The 21,260-nt window shown below is 37.4% G+C and overlaps 2 protein-coding genes across 4 annotated transcripts; one reads left to right on the plus strand and one right to left on the minus strand.

Moving 5' to 3' along the window:
• Positions 1 to 717: 717 nt before the first annotated feature.
• On the plus strand, positions 718 to 19,136 carry Marf1 (meiosis regulator and mRNA stability factor 1-like protein). Of its 2 annotated transcripts, XM_011143250.3 has the most exons (25): positions 718 to 1,248; positions 1,627 to 1,987; positions 2,117 to 2,260; positions 2,331 to 2,615; positions 2,972 to 3,138; positions 3,954 to 4,045; positions 4,132 to 4,330; positions 4,567 to 4,729; positions 4,958 to 5,147; positions 5,230 to 5,312; positions 5,455 to 5,586; positions 5,673 to 5,825; positions 6,433 to 6,825; positions 7,076 to 7,254; positions 8,937 to 9,109; positions 9,202 to 9,413; positions 9,801 to 9,951; positions 10,014 to 10,189; positions 11,067 to 11,450; positions 13,140 to 13,343; positions 13,422 to 13,692; positions 13,795 to 14,168; positions 14,246 to 14,338; positions 15,885 to 16,215; positions 16,369 to 19,136. In XM_011143250.3, exons 2-25 carry the CDS (start codon positions 1,658 to 1,660, stop codon positions 16,422 to 16,424), a joined length of 4,935 nt encoding a protein of 1,644 aa, XP_011141552.1. In that variant the 5' UTR covers positions 718 to 1,248; positions 1,627 to 1,657; the 3' UTR covers positions 16,425 to 19,136. The 2 variants fall into 2 exon arrangements, with proteins under 2 accessions (XP_011141552.1, XP_011141554.1); XM_011143252.3 differs by lacking the exons at positions 718 to 1,248; positions 1,627 to 1,987; positions 2,117 to 2,260; positions 2,331 to 2,615; positions 2,972 to 3,138 and adding an exon at positions 3,552 to 3,631.
• Positions 18,611 to 20,846, minus strand: ND-PDSW (NADH dehydrogenase (ubiquinone) PDSW subunit). Of its 2 annotated transcripts, XR_849867.2 has the most exons (5): positions 20,626 to 20,846; positions 20,411 to 20,546; positions 20,087 to 20,226; positions 19,768 to 19,989; positions 18,611 to 19,696 (listed from the first exon to the last, which is right to left on the minus strand). XR_849867.2 is itself a non-coding variant. In XM_011143253.3 (4 exons), exons 1-4 carry the CDS (start codon positions 20,702 to 20,704, stop codon positions 19,865 to 19,867), a joined length of 480 nt encoding a protein of 159 aa, XP_011141555.1. In that variant the 5' UTR covers positions 20,705 to 20,846; the 3' UTR covers positions 19,720 to 19,864. The 2 variants fall into 2 exon arrangements, 1 of the variants encoding a protein (XP_011141555.1); XM_011143253.3 differs by lacking the exon at positions 18,611 to 19,696 and having other exon boundaries at positions 19,720 to 19,989.
• Positions 20,847 to 21,260: the final 414 nt, after the last annotated feature.

A 21,260-nucleotide genomic window follows, 5' to 3' on the forward strand; every position in this document is an offset into this window, starting at 1 on the left:
TTGACCAATCACATCTATCGTTAATCAAAATTGGCAATTGCAGTTGATCAATTCCGATAGAATAACCAGCTGTTTAAATCAATCAGAGTTGGTAGAAACAGGCATAAAATTTTGTTAAAATTTGAAAACCGCCGGCATTACTATTGTCCGATATATAAAGCCAGGCACACGGTGCTTGTTTTCGTGCTGGATTGCTTGCTGAATGAAAATATTACGTTCTGATTGGTGCATTTCCATCCATCTTCGAAAATATACCAATTAGAACGCAGTATTTTCATCCAGCAAGCAATCCAGCACGAAAACAAGCACCGTGTGCCGCTGGCTTTACGCAGGGAAGATGCTCCGTCGGATTTTATATATTATGCAGCCATAAAAAGGATTGATGTGATGCAAATACATGTAGGTGTATTTTAATTAAATAGGTTAGATTAGATTGGTTAGGTTAGGTTGAGTTAAAAAATATGAAGATGACATATTTTTTAGACTCCCTCGATTGATTGTCACTGTTGGGAGTCACGATAGAAATTTTTATTAAGAAATCTGCAAACGAAAATATCAAAATTTGATGTAGGCTTTATCCCGAATAATTACCGAAAGACGAAACTGTGCATGCGCAGTTTTGCCTTTCGATCCAATAACGTAACTTTAGCTTTCGCCGTATTTGAAAAGCGTTATTGCAAATACTCCCTAATATTTTCGTCTCTGGAAATCTAATTTTCCCATTGGATATCGGACATCGTGTGTGGCGTGTCGATGCCGTGCGAATCCTGCATTACGCTCGTAACTACGGGACGCGTGCATGATGCTGAAACCATTGTAAAAGTGCCGCGAGTCGAACGGAATAACTCAATGGGTGTAATCGGTTAATTCCAGCGTTCTGTTTAGTTCACGTGCATTGTCAAGAAGAATATGAATCGCAAGTACACTGCAGCATCATTTAATCGCATGGTGTAAACGTGACTTCAAAATGCATTTTCACGTTGCACGATTAGACGAGAGTTGAGAGACAAAAAGAGGGAAAAAAGGAGGTAAAAGGAAACGCAGAATCCCAGAAACGCAGGCTCACGTTTCTCAAACTCGCGTTTTGTGATTCGAGTATATATAGATGCAGTTATGGGCTTTTACAGAGCATGTGTGTGCCCGTAACTTTGATCCATACGTTGTGCGTATTCGAGAATTGGTTATCACGTTTACTGACACTGCAAATTGCATAGAAAATCGTGAAAAATACGATGGCTGATTTCTCAGGTAATGAAGCAAACGCTTTTAGATCATGTTATTATCTAAATTTGAGTTTGACTATATTTGTGCATAACCGTTTTTACTGGAATAAAATTTACCAAAATAGGAAGTATGTTCTCTTGATCGGTGAGATGTTTAAGTGATGTTTGTAGGATACTTAACATTCTTGAGCCTTGCGCGTTCTTTGTTCTCTGTAATAATAATGTTTTTTAATCTGAACTCATATAATTCTTATATAAGTTATACAATTTTATCTTATTAAAATGCTACATTTAACATAGCAATGCATGCATATTTATGATATACAAGTATTACGAACCATACTTATGTGCCAGAATATTCATGCAAATTTTGACTGTGTACTAATTTTTTGCTTAATTCCAGCCAAACATTGGCAAAATAATTTGTGAAACATATGGCAGACAAGGAATCTTTGAATTACCGTACACCTTGTACGGATATTAACGATGAGATTGAAGGTCTTAATGAAAGGCTGTTGCAATTGTTAAGTGCACAAAAAGTATCTTCACCAGATGCAACAGCTAATAAGAGCCAATCATTGTGTAATAGTAGATTAGGAAATAATAGTGGTTCTAAGGTAGAATTAGAGTCATCTGCTTCTCCATTGTTCAGTCATTATAGATATGACTGTTCTTTTATGCATCATGACAGCCCAGTTAATATGCCAACTGTACCAAATTATCTTCCACCTATTGGTGTATTTTGGGACATTGAGAATTGCCAAGTATGTTCATAAATTCTTTTCCTATTGGTGATCAATGTTAGTGATGTATAAAGAAGTTATATATCATTATAATTTATATAATTTGATATTACTAAGATGATATTACAATATTTTCTGATTGTATTATAGGTTCCTAAGGGCAGATCCGCCATAGCAGTTACGCAAGTAATTAGGGATAAATTTTTTAGTGGTTATAGGGAAGCAGAATTTATTGTAGTTTGTGACGTTCAAAAGGAAAATTACCAAATCATACAGGAACTGAACGACGCTCAAGTAAGAAAAACGTACAACCTTATTCCATTGATGACAGATAATTATCCTTGTTATTTTTATCATTTATCAGGTTAATTTAATACATGTATCTGCTACATGCAAGAATGCTGCTGATGAGAAACTTAAGCAATCCATCAGGAGATTTGCTGACATTCATGGTAGTCCAGCAGCTATAATCTTAATATCCGGCGATATTAATTTTGCCGCTGATCTCAGTGATTTACGTCATAGGAAAAGAATTCATGTGATACTGCTGCATAAAAAAAATACCTCAGAAGCATTAATATTATGTGCTAATGAACACTATGATTTTACGGAGCTCATGGAACCACTGCCGTCCAGAACTCCAGCAAAGGTATGAAAAGATGACTGATATCAGAAGATTATGTAATATTTGTAATATAGGACTTTTATTTGAGACTGCTGGTACAGATCATATGCTAATCTTTCTGTATCAATTTAATAAACTATATATATTGAGAGTATATATGCAATATTATTTTCTTATTTTTAATTTCCAATCATGTACATTGTTTTATGTTTGTATATGTTCAACATGTATCGCGTTTATTTTAGTACACGGTTTAATTTACATAACTAATATATATATACATACATACATATATATATATATATATAACATATGTATTTGCATGCTTAATCTATCCTGAATGACCTCACTTATGTATCAAAATTATTTAACACTTTCAGGGTGTTGAATCCTATGACCTTCTAGTTAGTAACCTTCCTGATGAAAAGGATGTTGTAGTCATTAAACGTCGTCTTAAGCAATTATCTGATAACTGTGGTGGTCGTGTGGTGGATGTCCAGTCAAATACAGCTATTGTACGCTTCACATCGCAAAGTTCTGCAGACAGGTACACATATTTTATTAATATTAGAACTTACTCTCTTCTACTTACATTCGTGTCAATTTTATTTATTTACTCGTAAACGATCGTGCATATGAACGCGTTCGATTTCTATTCAAATAGCCCGCCTTTTTTTCGTGTAAATCGGCCTTACATATTTTCTATCCTATTATTGGAGCAATATGTATATAAAAAAAAGAGAGAGGAAAACAAGGAGTATTATATGTCGACGTAGTAGGGATGAAAACATAAATAAGAGACATTTCAAATGTCAGCCAACAATGTAACGAACAGCTGTACCTAAGAACATCATATAATTTTGCTGGCCATTATTACCGTTAGTACATCTCAGGGTCCATTGCAAGAAGGTTACATATTAGAAATTATTACGAAGAGATTATTTTTATAGAAAATAATATATTGTTAGCGTATTTATTATTTTATTTTAAATGTTATATCTGAGTATTGACTTGATGTGATGGCTTTACTTCCACTTGGGGTAAGTTACACGACACACATACGCGCACGCGCGCGCGTTATCATCTTTATATATTGCTATATAAACATTAGCGTATTTAATACCGAGAAATCTATATTTCGTACATGGTACACATTTTTATTCGGAAGATTTTGTGACGATAATTATACACTGTGCGATATAAATCAACTTGTGTTTAGGTTTTGTTATTCCTCACATCTGCAAGGTCATTTATAAGTGATATTGCGCGCTTGTTCTGTGTATTGAAGTTGTTCGCTTCTCTTCCGACAGATTATATAATAACACAATGTGATCTTTTCTTCTTTTTTTTCCCTCCCGATAGGGCTCAGAAGCGTATGGACGGAGAATATGTTCTTTCGTCGAAAATATCTGTAAGACATTATAAAGAAAAAGGAAATACAATCAAAAACCAAGGTATGTTTGTTGGTAAAATTCTTGAGTAACATAAGCTGGTATTGTATCGTTGAATTTCGCATAATTGATCGCATTCTTTCTTCCAGGAAGTATTATAACACGTAGTCGAGCAGTTAGTGAGTCAGAAATTGTTGCTAACTCCTCTAAGCAAATGTACGGTGGTGCGGGCGCCTCCGTATCAGGGACGAGGGCCCTACAGTTTTCGCATTATCAATCATCGTCACCTGTAGTAGGCGCTTATCCTACTTTCAACACTCATTGTGCATCTGTCAATACTACATCAGGGTAAATTTGTCGCATCTCTTTGACTTACGCCTTCAAAGCTGATAACGTAGGAAATTTTCTACATGATGGACAATCCGAGCATGAGCTCTGGAGTCGCGAGTAGATTTTTATCCTTGCTGATTCGGGCTATGAAACGAATCTTTGATCTTATCTGATAGTACATTAGATAATATTTGTGTAGCAAACTTATTTGTTCAGCATTACACGACCTTGGTTTTTTTATTCTGCGTTTACAGGGTGATACAGCAACCTCCGATATTTTACGGGAGATCATATCCGAATAGCAGCGATGTGGCTTTTAATAGAACATATAGTGATCTTGGTAGAGTGCAGTCGCCATTAATCTGGCAAGTTCCAGGGCCTCAGTCATATGGCCAGTTGTGGGAAGAACAATACAAAGTTAGTTTTACGCGGATAAACACACACGCACATTTACATTTAAGATACAATCTGTTGTAATCTCTTCTTGCTTGCAAATGCAGCGTTATTTATCAACTTTCAATCTGTCGTGAAATTAGTTTATAATCATACATATTTCACACATAATCATACATCAGTTATTCATATTGTAAAATTTCTTGTAATTTCTTGCAATAATACATAACGCAACTGAACAATAATTTAAAGATGGAGAAGCAGAAATTGGGCAAGCGAGTTCACGTCTCGCAGGTTCGAGACAATAATATTTCTAGTAATGCAATCTCTCGTACTCCCGAAGGCCTTAGACGCGTTAGAGGCACACATAATTCGTTCGTTCATACTTCCGACTGGATTGGAGGACGACAGTTAGCTGTTCCACCTAATTACAATACCAGTGGTTTGTAGTTTAGTGTACTCATATATTCTTATCAAGATCACATTACGATAGCATCGTCATCAACATGCTGCTTAAATTACAGGACAAACAAATCCCTTCAAACGGCGCAGTCCGTCTCCGTTGTACGATGCACAAATTAGAGAGAAGAACGTATGGAACGGTCAGGTATACGAGCGTAACACATATACACATACACACACACGTTTTGCGTTATTTATCTTTCACGTATAATTTATATTTATATCGTCGAGCATAGCTGTTATATTTGTCGAAATACCAGAGATAACATTTTGCTTTTCGTCTTCAGAATCAACAACAAATTTCTGCACGTAACAACAGAACACCATCACCTTACGAGAATAGCATATTGCAAGGAACGGGACAACACAATCAGACCTCACGTTCGCACCAGAGCGATGCGGAGAATGAGGAAGTGGAGGTATCGTTTCTCGCTGTTTTCATTCAAACTCGGCGCGTCTCTGATCTGCGACGATTCTTTGTAACATTCTGTATATCTGTACGCAGAAATTGTTCAATCCCATAAACAATCGCACTGCACCCGGCACGAATAATGGCGCTAATACAACTATCGAGTTACAAGTAACGAATCTGGATCAGAACATCGATACGAAGGACATGAAACGGATCCTCTCGTCTGTATTTGCAGAACACGTAACAGTAAGTTTTCAGCATTCAGCTTGAGCGGTTATCGAGGGAACACGTCTGACTGCTTTGAGAAGTCGAAAAGCGTGAACTGAAAAGAGTGCTGTAGTAGTAACAGTAGTTTACAAATACTAAGATGTAACGTTAATAATATTTTAACTTTATAATTTTTGTCTTATGTACACATCTACAGTGCTTTTTGTTTTGGAAAACTCATACGCGATTTTTATGACAAAAATACTTTCTCCGAGCTTCTAAACATACATTTTTGAAGATGGCCTTCCTGCAAGAAGGGGTATTTTTTTTCTTTTTGCGTTGATCATAGAACCTTTTTTATATGAAGTTCACATAGTGTCTTTGGTAGACAACTTCAGACTCTATACTTAATTTTTTTCGTTTCCGATGGAAAGATCATAATGGTGTCTCAGAATGTGTGCTTTGATCGTGCAACGATCGACTTCCGAGTCAGAATGACGTAAAGAAACAGAAATGTTCACGAGCTTCTAGCGGCGCTCCGGTATCCCTTTGATTCGCGAGAGTTCAGAGAGAGAATTATTGCTAAGTTGTTCGGCTGCTTTGTATAAGATTGCGGAAGGTATTTCCAATAGTCCCTCTCTTTCAGGTATTACATATTTCCATATTCATGCAGTCGGACGGCAACTTTGCAGCTAGCGTGAGAGTACCTTCGTTGCCAGACGCACAATATGCAATCTCGCAGTTGCATCGCCGTAAAGTAGGCTACAAGCGCATTTTGATATCGTACGCTCACACTGGTGGCCCGAACCCGCAGCTCATTCGTGCGCAAATCGTGATGCTCTTGCAAGAGGTACCGGGGCACAAGCTCCCACTGTTCAAATTCCGCGAGATGTACGAGAGCCGGTTCATGATTTCCATTAGCGTGTCTGAATTATATAAAATGAAGGATGTATGCCTAATTACGGAGGATACAAGTGGCAGAATGGTTTCGCTCAATCCGGATCACAGGAATACCCCGTCGCCATGCAACACGACACAGGTGCGTGCGAATTATATGTAGCGCCATTATATGAATATTACTCCCGATTACTCGCAACTCCGCAAGATGATGGATAGAAGCCGAGGCTGAGCTTCTCCGGTAGAGGTAGAGCTGCTAGAGTTCCCTTTGTCGTCGAGAAGCTTTGATCACACCGTGAAGCGTGAATGTTTTGTGCTGAATGAATGTATTTTTACGACGGGAGATTCTAATTAAATATTTTGCAAAGTTAAAAGAGACGGGATACTTGCAGGAGGGACAAGTCAAATTGCCGTATTGCACGATCCATATCTCGAAACCGTTGACGTCTGACAAAGGTTGGGCGGAACAGGAAATGGCATCTTTACCTAATGTGAAGATTTCCTTGAAAATTCTCGAGACCCGTATGCAACAATTGCTAGCGTCGCACAACGGCATTCTACCTCTGCCAAGGTATGTTTCACTCTGGCTTACATAGGTCTTGTGCGAATAATCAGCAGGTTCAGTTGAACGAAGGAAAGTCACGGTACTTTTACCTCCAGGACTTTACCTTTAAAAAGTGCATGTGGTATCCAGCAGAATTTATTCTGTAAGAGTTATCTATCTTTACTTTCTCTCAACTATCATTTTTATACAAATAAATCCAAATTTGCCTTCATTATTATGTTAATTTATATCATCTTCCTTTCTTCTTCTATACTTATACATGTATCTTGTCTCTCTACTCTCCAATATCCCCATTATCACATGCATTTCACAGCCTTGTCTAATCAGTCTTTTTAGGATACGCTGCAACCTTACACTTTTGGTTTTCCTATTCTCTTCACTTCGCCTTATCTCTCATACTATCTTCCCATGAATGCTGCTTTGTACTTCCTCAATTCTCTTTTTTCCCCATAGTTTCCTCAATATACCTTGCCTTTTACTTCATCCAACTCATCGCTTCATAATCTCTTCCATATTTCGTATCTACAAGCTTTAAAAATGCATGTGATATCTAGATGAATTTATTTTCCAAGGAGAATTTATTCAAAGAATTTATTCTAAGGGTTATTAAAAAAATTTTCCTATCGGATACAAACGTGCTGCAAAATTTATTGAAGAGAAGAAAAGTGTTGCAACAACTTTTCTACTGACTGCATATAGGGTGTCTCACAATATGAGTTTTACGATACATTCCTTATTCCAATGTAGAAAATGTGAATATTTTAAAAATTACTGAAAAGCATTCTATATATAGGATGTCCGGGATTTTTTGGAAACGAAAAATTGTGAAGATTAATCAAATCACTGAGAAGAAAAGTCCATGTACATTTTGCAAAAATCGCAATAGTTATTAAGTTATTAATGTTTGAAAATGACCATATCTAGAGGCTTTTTAAACTAATAACTTGATCATTTGCGTACTTGTTTGCGAAATAGTAAAAGACTTTTTTTATTCAGAATAACCTAATTTACAATAAGAATAACCTAATTTACAATTACATGGTGACTGTTACACCTAGCGACAGGTTCAGGATTCAGGATTCAAAGTTCAATATATTTATATCTCTTGCTAGATAATAGCTATTATATAATTATAGATTAGGTCATTCTGAACAAAAAAGTCCCTTACCATTTTGCAAATAAGTACGCAAATTCTCAAGTTATCAACTAAAAGATATGTGGCCATTTTCAATCATTAATAATTAAACATCAATCATTACTAACTAATTATTGCGATTTTTGCAAAATGGCATGACTTTTCTTCTCAGTTTTATCTGATTAATCTCCACAATTTTTCATTTTCAAGAGATCCTGGACACTCTGTACATACATTCCTATCCAATTCTACAAACCACATTTTTTATATTCCAGCATTATGCACCGCCCGCTATTACCAAGAGATTGTCGATAGTTTCAGATTTCTTGAATGACAGCTCGTTTCTTTGCATCATGTGCAGTCGCCTGACAATTTTTCATAATTGATACCTCGATGAATATCATGTTTGCAAAATGATGTAGAACTTTCTCGCCCAAGTATATAAGCAATAATTAAATACGTTAGATACAGTAATTAACACCCGCGCGACACTTCTTTAGATACGAATAACGAGTGGGTTGTAATCGCAATCTTTGAAATCTGTGAATTTCAGCCTGCCGAATTGTTTCGAGGCTGAGTTCAAGGAACCGTTAGAGATTGTAGATAGTGGCGTACCTTTGGAGCACTTGATATCCTGCTTATCGTCGGTGGAATTGAGACAGGACATCGGAAGCGTGAAATACATCGTATGGATAGGAAATATAAATGTCGAGAGTAATCACGAAGGTGATTTCTCTTTTTGTGAACCTCGTATCTACGGTATAATCTATGGCGTTTATAAAAATTGTACTTGGTTAACAATACGTCGCTTCTTCCAGAAATCAAGTGTGTGAGTCCGTCGCTCGCGAATCAGCTGGCCCTTTTCAGTCGCGAATTGGTTGATCTTCTGAAAACTGCTCCGCACTGCCAATTACCCTTTAATCGATTTATACCGGCGTATCATCATCATTTCGGCCGGCAATGTAGAGTTGCTGATTACGGATTCACCAAACTAATTGATTTGCTGGAAGCGCTTACACACACGGTTCAGGTAGGTAAATTAGGCACTTGGAGAGCTTTTAGCGGTGGATGAACAATGAACGATCCATTTCTACCAGAGCTGTCAAGGTAGAGCAAGTGCTTGAGGAGAGACAAAATGGTGCGAGAAATAAGCACGCTTATCTCTCTTATCGCTTTGGTACTGGCTGTGTTAGACGATCGTTGTGTGCGGTGTGTAGCTAACGCTAGTCGCTACAAGTCGCTAATAAGTGAATAACGTTAAACTCCTAAGAGCGTTACTAACATAAGCACAGAATATTACAGTTTTATAGAATTTAACAGTGAACACATTGAGCGCAGTACATTCGATAAATTGTAAAGAAACATCCAACTCTCGGCGTGCTACTTATTTGATGCGAGTAATCGTCTGTTTCGCAAGGTAATGGGCGAGGGCAACAAACGCATCGTTACTCTGTCACATCGCGCGCAAGTGCGGCGTTTCACATCGGATCTGCTGCGAGTGCTGAAGTCCAAAGCGAGCAAGCAAGTAGCACTTTCGGAATTTCCAACCGTTTATAGCAGAGTGATAGGTAAATATATTCGTCTTTGCGATTGGTAGCGGGATAATCGTCGTTACGCTCGTCATTTGCAGCAAAACCGTGGGACATTGTGGACTACGGCGTGTGCGACATCGATGATATCCTCGGGGAGGTGTCCGAAAACACGGTCGTTGTAACGTCCCTCGACAGCGGTGACAAAATGATAGCTATTCCCAAACGCGAACAGACCGCGGAGGAAGTGGAGCGCACCAAACTGTTTGCCAAAGAGGTAACGCATGTGAACCGCTAAAACTTTTATAAAAAAGGAAGATCGACTATGCGCTCAAAAACTACTATTTTAAGTTGATCGAACAATCAAAGATTACTTGGATTTAAGTTATTTAGACTTGCTAGATAAGTTATTTAAAATGTATTAAATAAGTTATCTAAATAATTTTAATTTAGATAACTTATTTAATATATCTTAAATAACTTATTTAGTAAATCTAAATGATTTAAATCCAAGCGATCTACGATTGTTCGGTTAACTAAAAATTACTTTCGAGTACATAGTTGAGTCTTCTTTCTCGCGGGAAATTATTTTAAATCCAAATGTACTCAAATGTAGTCAAATAAATTTAAATGACTTGATAACTTATCTAATACATCTTGAATAATTTGTCCAGTAAATCTAACTAACTTAAATCCAAGTAACTTATTTAAGTAAAGTAAATTATTTAGATTTATTTAATAGATTATATTTGTCGTTTGGATTTGAATCAATTTTCCGCGAGAAAGAAGACTCAATTATGCATTCGAAAGTTATTTTGAGTTAATCGTACAGTCAAAAGTTACTTGGATTTAAGTTAGTCAGATTTACTGGACAAATTATTTAAGACATATTAGATAAGTTATCAAGCTATTTAGATTTATTTGATTAGATAGATTATATTTGAGTTGTTTGGATTTGAATCAATTTCCTGCGATAAAGAAGACAACTACTGCACTCAAAAGTTATTTTGAGTTGATTGTACATTCGAAAATTACTTGGATTTACTAGATGAGTTACTTAAGATATATTAGATAACTTATTAAATTATTTAGATTTATTTGATAAATTAGATTTGAATCGTTTGGATTTGAACTAATTTCCCGCAAATCGACAGGTTGTCGAATTGCTGCAACACGCACCTCAGTGCAGAATGCTGTTCAACAAGTTCGTACCTTCCTACCATCATCATTTCGGCCACCAGTGTCGTGTGTCGGACTACGGCTTCACTAAGTTGATCGAGCTGTTCGAAGCGATTCCGGATGTCGTGAAAATCGAGGAGGTAAACGGAGGTGAGCGGCAGATATCCTTGACCGAGAAGGAAGGCCTGAAAGTCCTAGCTGAGCAAATATCAAAATTGGTGATGCGCGCCAAAGGTGGCCTTAGCATTTCGAGCATCGCGCAAATGTTCTCTCATCAATTCGGCTACTCCCTGCGTCCAGAATTGTTCGGCTGCAGTTCGATGTTGCAACTCATGCAAAAACTTGAAGATACCATTAAGGTAATACACTGACATGTGATAGATGCGCTTGAAAGTGAGACGAAGATTTAGTCAATATTGAAATTGTTTAACCTTTCGTCTGGCACATTTTTTCTACTTGACTTGACTTTCTCTGAAATCTTACATTTCTACGTTGTTTGGGTCACTGATTACAAATTTAAGGTCAGATTTCAAGAGAAGTCCAATGTGGCTGCTAAACGGTAAAGTAATTTGTTTATAAAAAGAGAAATATTGCACACGAAAAATTCCGGAAAAAAATATATGTACAGGGTGTCTTTTGCAAACGAAAAGTTATGAAGATTAATCAAACTGAGAAGAAAAATCAAGTATCATCATTTTGCAAAAATCGCAATAGTTATTAAGTTATTAATGATTGAAAATGACCATATCTAAAAGCTCTTTTAATTGATAACTTGAAAATTTGCGTATTTACTTGCGAAATGCCTTTTTTCTTCAGAATGACCTAATCTGTAATTGTATAATGGTTATTGTGCCTAGCGACAGGTCCAAAATTCAGGGTTCAAAGTTCAATAGTTATTAAGTTACTAATGATTGAAAATGACAACATCTAGAGGCTCTTTTAATTGATAATTTGAAAATTTGCGTACTTTGTAAAATGGTAAAGGACTTTTTTGTTCAGACTGATCTAACTTACAATTATAGGCTATTGTGCTTAGCGTAGATAGGTTTAAAATTCAGGATTCAAAGTTTAATATATCTATCGTTAGACACAATAGCCATAAGATAATTGCAGATTAGGTCATTCCGAACAAAAGAGTCCTTTACCATTTTGCAAATAAATAGGCAAATTTTCAAGTCATCGATTAAAAGAGTTTCTAGATGTGGTAATTTTCAATCATTTCAATCATTAATAATTTCATAACTAAATCATTAATAATTCTCGATAATTATTGCGATTTTTGCAAAATTGTACTGGACTCTTTTCAGTTTGATCTGATTAATCTTCACAATTTTTCGTTTCCAAAAGATCCTGGACACTTGTATTATATTTTGATATGCAAAGAATATTCTGTGAAATTTTCAGCTCTTGATCTTAAATATTCTCCAAGAAATTAAAAAAATGTTTTTTAAATCGCTCTTTTCAACTTTATTCGCTTGCAAATAAATAAAAATGAACAATCGGGTATAATGATCATGAGAAACATGTAGAGTATGTAATAATATACCAGGAAAATGTTATAAAGTTCATGAAGGAATCATTAATAATCATCAATAACTATTGCGATTTTTGCAAAATTGTACTCGACTCTTCTTCTCAGTTTTATCTGATTAATCTTCACAACTTTTTGTTTCCAAAAGATCCCGGACACTTGTATTATATTTCGAATGCGAAGAATATTCAGTGAAATCTCAGCTCTGATCTTAATTTTTCAAGAAATTGAAAATTTTTATTAAATGTTCTATGCATTTTATTTTTTCTGATAACTTTATATCCAATTGATCAATAAGAATAAATAATGAACAATCAGGTATAATGATCATAAGAAACATGTGGAATATGTAATAATATACCAGGAAAGTGTGAGACTATGCTTATTTTTTATCAAACTGTAAATTACATCATAAAGATGGAAGAGAAAAAGGGAAAGTATATTCATCACTGCCGCACAAAGGGTTAATCCTGACAAGTCAGGATGATTCTTCTTATTTAACGCAACTTTATCGCAGATCATCGATCTGGCGACGGGACCCGCCATCGTCACGATCGACAAGTCGCACCTGCAACAGACCATTCTCCAGTGCCGACGTATTTTGATGGATCAACCACAGTATCGAATGCCCGTGAGAGAATTTCTGCGGCAGTACTCGCAGTATCACCTAAAGCCATGTAATCTAGACGAGCTTAAAAGGGACCTTGCCAATGTCTTTCGGGTGTGTATCTCAAAGCTCAGCGTGAGCTGCGTATTGCGGGTTGGCTAACATCACGTAAGAATGTGCGTATATTTGCAGTTTATAATGGTAAATGGCGAGCAGTTTATCGAATTGACACCATTGCATCGCTTCGCCTGCGACGTTTGTCGCGTAATGATGAATTGCGGCGGCATATTAAACCTGTCCCAGTTTGACGTAGCGTATTCAACCATCATAGGCACACCCTGTAAGCCCGCGCAGTACGGTTTCCCGACGCTGACCGCGCTGTTGCAAGCGTTACCGTGCACCGTAACGATCAAAGACACGCGCAAGAAGAAGGGAATGATTTATTTAAACAAGAAATTAATCGGTAAGTGACGGCCGCACGGCGACCAGCGGGTGATCCTGCCTTCGGCGGTGTCTCCACCGACGTTGGACAGTGTCTGATCTGAACTGATTTCTACTTTTCAAGCCGCGGTTAACGTATTGCTGCCATCGTACAAGCCAGCCTCTTCCTACCACGATACGGATTCTAGTAACGATTCGTTCGAAAGCGACTCCTCTTATCACGTGAATGTCTCCAACGCATCGAGCATGATAGACGATCCCGAAAAATGGTTTGAGCACGTGACGAGCGTCAACTCGTGGAAGGCCAAAGAGGAGAGGAGCTTCTGGTCCAAAGACTGTGATAAGCACTGGAAGAACTTGCAGAGCATAGAAGATCACTCGATCAATTGGCCGATATCGGAAAGCAGCAGCGAGAGTCTCATGAGGAGCCTGATACGCACACCAATTATGCGTCACAACTTCCCACTGCCCCCGCCTAAGCCTGATTCTCCGCCCGAGGTACCGTGTCCCCATCGACCTTGACACTCATCGTTGACGCTTGGTCGTCGGTTAATCGGCCATTTTTTTGCCTACAGGAAACTCTACCGAAAGGAGATTGGAAGTGTTCACTGTGGATGTCCCCAGGCAAGTTTCCGTACCCGCAGGATGAACATTCCACGAATGTGCAGGTACGTTTTCTCTCTACAATTTCTACCGTCTGCATCTCAGAAGGACAACATGAAGTGCCGGCCCTATATGGGCCGGTTTTTCAATGGTTTAAATTGAAGATTATCTGTTTCTTCCTTGATCCATAAACCTAGTTTTACATCTTGTGTGTTTTTCAAGCATACGTCGAAGACAGTTTAGATAAATCTTTGTTATTCTTAAGTTAGCAACGAAAAGTCATCGCTGTGCGGGTCACTTTTAGATGTACACGTGTAAATTTAATTCTAATATGAGTGCAATCTAAAGTACCCGTGCAACGTAGAAATCTTGCAATATTGTAAAATTTTTCGTGAGGTCTTTGAACATTTCCTTGTATGTTCGGAAATTTTACATATGCAGGTTTAAGTTGAGCAATTGTCCTTGAAACTTTATTATTTTTATTATTATTAATTACTTTACTTGCTGTACTTTTACGAACACCAACAAAATCACCTACGCTTATCAAAAAAGATTCACTAGCACAAAATCTTAATGTTGGAAATATCGTTTCATATATATTGAAAGAGCCTGATTTCTAAAAAAAAAAAATACAAAAATCAATTTTATACTATTCGTATAATATTCATTATTAGTAAACATCATATTTTACAACTAGTTAAGTGAGCTTTTTCTTTATAGCTTTTTCCTTATAGCTCGCTCACTCGTCGTTCGCGCTCTCTCGCTCTTCGTCGCGCTCGCTCGCCTTTTGTCGCTTGCGCTCGCTTGCTCCTCGTCGTTCGCGCTCGCTCGCTCCTCGTCGCGCGCGCTCGCCTCTTGTTGTTTACGTTGCCCCTCGTCGCGCGCGCTTGCCTACCGTTACTCACTGACTCCGCCTGTATCAAATGTCTACGTGCTTACTGCTTACTGCAGTCGCCCTCCGCTCTCTACGCGCTCGTTGGCTCACATGTTTTAATTAATAACTCGATAACTATTGGCAATTTGACATTATAGTACATGACTTTTCTTCTCGGCTACACCCAATCTATCTCCAACTTTCGTCTGCATGATCAGCTATCAAACACCCTGTATATGTCATTTAATTTATATGGCATATTGATACTTATCAGTTGGTGATTGAACAGCGTCTTGAATGTTTTCTATTAACATATAAACTGTAGTTTTGGATAAGCGAAATCTTTGAAGAAATTCTTTTTTATCCCAAATTTCAAAATGATGATGGTCTTCGCCTTACAACACGATTTTTTCGCACGTTGATATGTTTTATATATTTTAAAATATCCTCATCCTCACTACTCTCTTCATAATATTCGTCATCAAACATCGTAATAAATATTTAACAATATGATGTTAAATATAATAATAGAGACACTATATTGCAATGACATTTATTAATCCATTAAACGACGTTATCATTCACAGTTTAGTTAAACTATAATTTAAATTACGTTTTATTCTGATCTATCCATTGGGAAAACAGTCTAATGCTTTTGAACAGAGTTGAAACTTCGATCTAAGTTTAAACCATTATTGAAAAACTGGTCCTGCATCGCCTCTCGCACATTCTTCCAGGTTCCGCCGTTAACTCTGCCAAGCTGGAATCCAATCACGTCCAACGATGATACGTCGGATCTGCTGTCGCCGACGAAAAATCTGCTGCCCGCTGCCGCGAACCCCTTGTACCCGCATACCTCTCCCTACTACACCAAGTGTAACACAGTCGTCGCGCCGCACCCGTCGGAACTGCCGCTTCCCTCTCTGTCTCTGACGCCCAAGAAGATGTCGGCGGACAATCAGAAGAAGAACGCCAGGACGTACCTCAGCCTCGCGAGTTCTGACAGCGACAATAATACCGTCGACGACGATGAGAACAGCGACGCTCACAGCACCTCCGGCAAGCCTTGTTAGTAGCCGCATTGACTAACTAAACTAATTGATAACTAAACAGCCACGCTCAAGTATTCCCTACGTTGTATTTCTTAAACCCTTTAACTGCATTATACTCCACTTTTACACCGCAATTATGCATTTTCAAATGTGACTACGTTTATTTCAGTAGTGAAAGGGAAGAGACGCCTGGCGGCTCAGTTCAATCAACCGATCGAGTCATAAGCAAAGAATACACACGTACGTACGCACATATATATATATGTATATACATATGTACATATATATACACATATATATATATAGTGAGGGGAAAGGGAGGGACGGAGGGAGAGAGAGAAAGAGAGAGAGAGAGAGATAAGGCGATAGGCATGTTGAGTTCAAAATCGGAAAACTGATTGAGTCAACGTTTCGGTAAATCACCACGTACACATGTACACATACACACACACACACATACACTGACACACACGCGCACATACGTACACTTGATGGGTTAAATTATACCTATATACTGTTCTACGAATGGTAGGTACCACACTTCATTTATACTCGAAATTTACAATAAATTTGTGTATAGATTAAATGTGTATGCAAACCGACAAAGAGAAGCGATGAGAGTCAAGTGAGTTATTTTCAAAGTGTATGAAAATATACAAGTCGAGTTAGGTCGTCGAGTGAGGTCAGGATCATAACATAACATGCGGCGTTCATAGCAAGTGACATATGCTGACGGTATTGCATATAGAACGTGTAAAGCATTTTTCGTACTGTGATATAGGATATAAAAACAAGCAAGATGATAGTAATAGTACATCAGGGAGGAGGCTTGGAATGGCAATAATTTATCTTTAGGCAAATCGCATACGTACGTAGACACGTGGCCCAATGTAATTGACTTTGAATTATATAATTATATAATTATATCTCTAAGATGAAATTATATAATTATATTTATCTCTCGCATCCTACTTTACGCGCTGCCTTTTGTATTTGATATCTTATATTATCTCTCGCTTTAGTCTTTCTCTTATATGTGTCTACCTGTATAGTGTTTACTACAATCGACTTATACTTGATTGTTTTACGACTGTTCCTCTTAACAGTACATATCACGGCATAATTTGCACCTGTTTTTAATTTTATATAATTCCTCGCATAAAGCTAAAAAGAGGTCAAGCTAGATTTCACATTCGGTACATTAATGTTCCCTCACGGATAAATTATTGGACCACTTTAATTTGCCTATAATCTTGTACTACCGGAGAAAAAGAGTGAGACCGAAGGGGCTTAAGAAGAAAAAGTTGCATTTTCACACACGACATATGTCTAGAACAAATTATTGTGCACAATTGTTGCCAACTACCAAGAACCAAGTGAACTGAAAATCATTTGTCTACCAATGCACCTTCACGTGTACAGCTATTCATCTTAATCGCCTTACAAATTTCCCACATCGACATATTTTTTTTTACGGCGCAATGTGTAATTTTACTTTGCAAATGTCTTGCGGAAACTAATGTGTTATGAATCTGATGAGATGCAAAATTGGATTGCGATATTATTATTATTATTATTATTATTATTATATTACGGGATACAATGCTATTTATAAGTTGTCGTACAGATAAAGAGAAACGCAAGAAAAGACATGATTTTATCGTTGAAAACATTTTCGATGTTGATGAATTAGTACTATTGTTCAGTATATAGCGCAAGTATAATTGAAGAATAGTAAAAGTGATATGGTGCGACACGCGGAATAATTTTAACAAAGATCATTGCGAGGACAAACTCATTGAAACTGCTGAAAATATTGCGATAAGTATCTCACGATTTTATTTTAAAGGAGACAAAACAAAGTGTAAAGCTTGCACCTTGGGTATATCTCTCTCTCTGTATCGCTCAGTGTATCACCGCGCACATCGATTTCTTGTCCCGCTCTTCTTCCGAGTCGAAGAGAGTCACCGCAACTGCGCGATACAGAGCTTTTTTTATACTTTGTTAGAGTATACACACACACATACACAGAATGCGTGATACGTAGGTTGCACAATCTGGATTCGTTGTTCTCTGAATTGTACAGAAATAAGTGTTACGATCTCACTTTTAATCTTATTATACCTCATGCTCATCTCGTTGATGTGACATGGATATGTAATGATTTTGCAGCATGAAATGGTTTATTAGGTCGTATCATTGAATCATCGCTAAAAGTTATTGCGAGTTTTGCGGCGAAGTAATTGTCGATTTGTCACTAGATTGAAAATTGATGAAACGCGTTAGCAATTTTTCTGGAAATTTGAGGTAACGCACAACATACTTGCTGTCTGAAGATTCGCAAGACGTTTAGTGATGGTCAGGATCGGTATATCAAAGACGGTTATCATGATCATAATATTTCGCGACACTTTTTAACATTTTGTTTATTTATTCCTATTAGAAGCAATCGTTTTGTTACATGTTGTTTACCCATGTGTAAGAATCAATCCTAATGTATTTTATATCACCGGAAGATTTTGTACGTGTCTTATAGAGGAATTTTTAATTTGTTCAGTCGTGCGGGCATCTCTTACGTCGTGCCAACCGTACCACCGCGTAAGACATCCCCCGCGCGCGCGCGAGTAGTTGTTTGCATTATAAATAGTACTGTATAATGAATATTTTATATGTATCCAATTCACTTTGGCCATTCCAAATAATGGATGAGTAATTTAATTAATACAAACACAATATCGAGAGATAGAGGAAACTGTAAATGCGATCAATGTGTACAATTTTATCGTAATAACAAAGAAAAGATATTGTAATATATAAATCACGGTGAATCTTCTAAACGAGTGTTTCTTAAATTAATTTGGTATACATGTACAATAAGCATAATGTTTTTATATATTGTACAATGAAGCAAGGAATAAAAAGAATTGGCTCATTCAACATTGAGATTAAATCGTTACTGATGCGCTATGCATTGTTGTTGTACACCATGGTTATATGTCAAAGGGGCCAAAACGTGTCCAAGCGCCCGAGGATAGCCAAAATATGGCGTCGACCCCGGGGCTTATTTATATAATTTGCATCGGATAAGGAGGGGCAACGGTGGAGGCCGGCATACATGGACAGCAGGTCTTAAAAGATAGCAACCTTTGACTTTGAGACCACCACCTTGTACCACTAGGTACAAGTAACAATGCCTCTCTCTGTAGTCGCCGTGCGCTCGGTATAGCATTAGAGATGTCACTTCCGAACGACATCTCTTAACGTTATCTAAGGAGAGGAGAGTGTCGTGAGCGTAGAACGTCAGGTAGCTCAGTAGTCTAGAGCAGTCGCCCGGCAAGCGAAAGGCACGGGTTCTCGATTCCCGGTCTAGCGACTACCGCGCTCTCGATGTTTTTCTCTCTTCGGAACGAAAATAAGATGCAGGTCCCGAACGCACAGCGTCCCGTCGCCACCTAGTACGCCCTCCTTCTTTCATGGTTCAAAGGGGCGAAGCGTATCTGGAGTATTAGAAGATGTGGAATTGAACCCTTGATAAGTTACTTTTATTAGTCTCACACTTCCAACTCACATTATCTGTACACTGGATGCAAATTTATCATTCACATATTCACAATATGTGAATGTACTTTTCATTAAATAACTTTCTACAATAGCAGTACAAGTTGTTATGCCTTTTTATAGTCTTCTTTCATTCCACTACCTACTGGACCATGACGACGTTCCCAAATCATACGATGTTTTTGCTTCATATACGCATCTTTGACATTCAGAGTTACACCCATATCGCCATCTGCATATTTGAGAATGTTGAGTAGATATACCAATGTTCTCTTGTCTCTTCAACCTTAAACTGCTTACTTTTGATTCTTTACAGTTACGTCACTTACATTTCATAAACCAAGCTGTAGATGCGTCTTCATAAGTTTTGCGTATATCATCGCATAAATTCATATCATCCGAACCATGATACCAAGCACATTCTTCAAAGCGACTTCTCAAAATGTATAAAATTTCATCATCTACCAATCTGGTGTTGAAAGAAAAGATAAAAATAGTTAAAGAATACCTCATCCCTTGTAAATATAATAATAATAGATAAAAACAGAAAGAAGTTTGCTTTGTCTATATTTCTAATATAATTCTAATAATTCTTATTAGTAATAATCCTAGTAATTTTTAATATTTCTAATAATTCGTAAAACTTTATTTACTTATCGCGCTTGAATTGAATATTTGCTTCCGTATAACAGACTATATCATGGGTGTAACATTCGTCAATGTTGGGCACGCGGCGATATTTCTGATGATACCATGGATATTTTTTCTGATTTGGCAGAACGATTTTTTCTACGACCAAAACGCCCATTTAATTTCTAACACTGCGAATGGTTGAAGCAACATAACCAAACACATGATTAGATAATACCTCGGAAGTAAGCGGCCGGTGTGTCGATCACATTAAAAACAGTGTTAAAAAATCTAATCAGAACGTTATCTGCTGCCATCGTTTGATGATATATCAAATAAAATAGTTGGCGACAATACTACTTTTATAAAATTGTTACGTGTTGTGATAATAACGAAATTCTCACGACACCATGCAGCACACTGTAGAGCACGCATTTAAAGCCAGCGGCACACAGTGCTTGTTTTCGTGCTGGATTGCTTGCTGGATGAAAATACTGCGTTTTGATTGGTATATTTCCAAAGATGGATGAAAATGCACCAATCAGAACGCAGTATTTTCATCCAGTAAGCAATCTAGCACGAAAACAAGCACCGTGTGCCGCTGACTTTAGACTGCGTTCCGATATTCACTGCCAGCACTGAAAATCTATAATATATGTGACATAAATTATATATTTTCAGTACTGGCAGTGAATATCGGAACGCAGCCATATGGTCTGTTCTTTTCTTCTGCACCGCTGCACTGGTGCAATAAGTTAAAGTGAGACAAATTTATACTTGTCTTAAGCCAGCGGCACACGATACTTGTTTTCGTGCTGGATTGCTTGCTGGATGAAAATATTGCGTTTTGATTGGTGCATTTCCATCCATCTT

This window comes from Harpegnathos saltator, unplaced genomic scaffold (genome assembly GCF_003227715.2).
Source record: "Harpegnathos saltator strain DR-91 unplaced genomic scaffold, Hsal_v8.6 scaffold573, whole genome shotgun sequence".
In the NCBI taxonomy this organism is placed as follows: domain Eukaryota; kingdom Metazoa; phylum Arthropoda; class Insecta; order Hymenoptera; family Formicidae; genus Harpegnathos; species Harpegnathos saltator.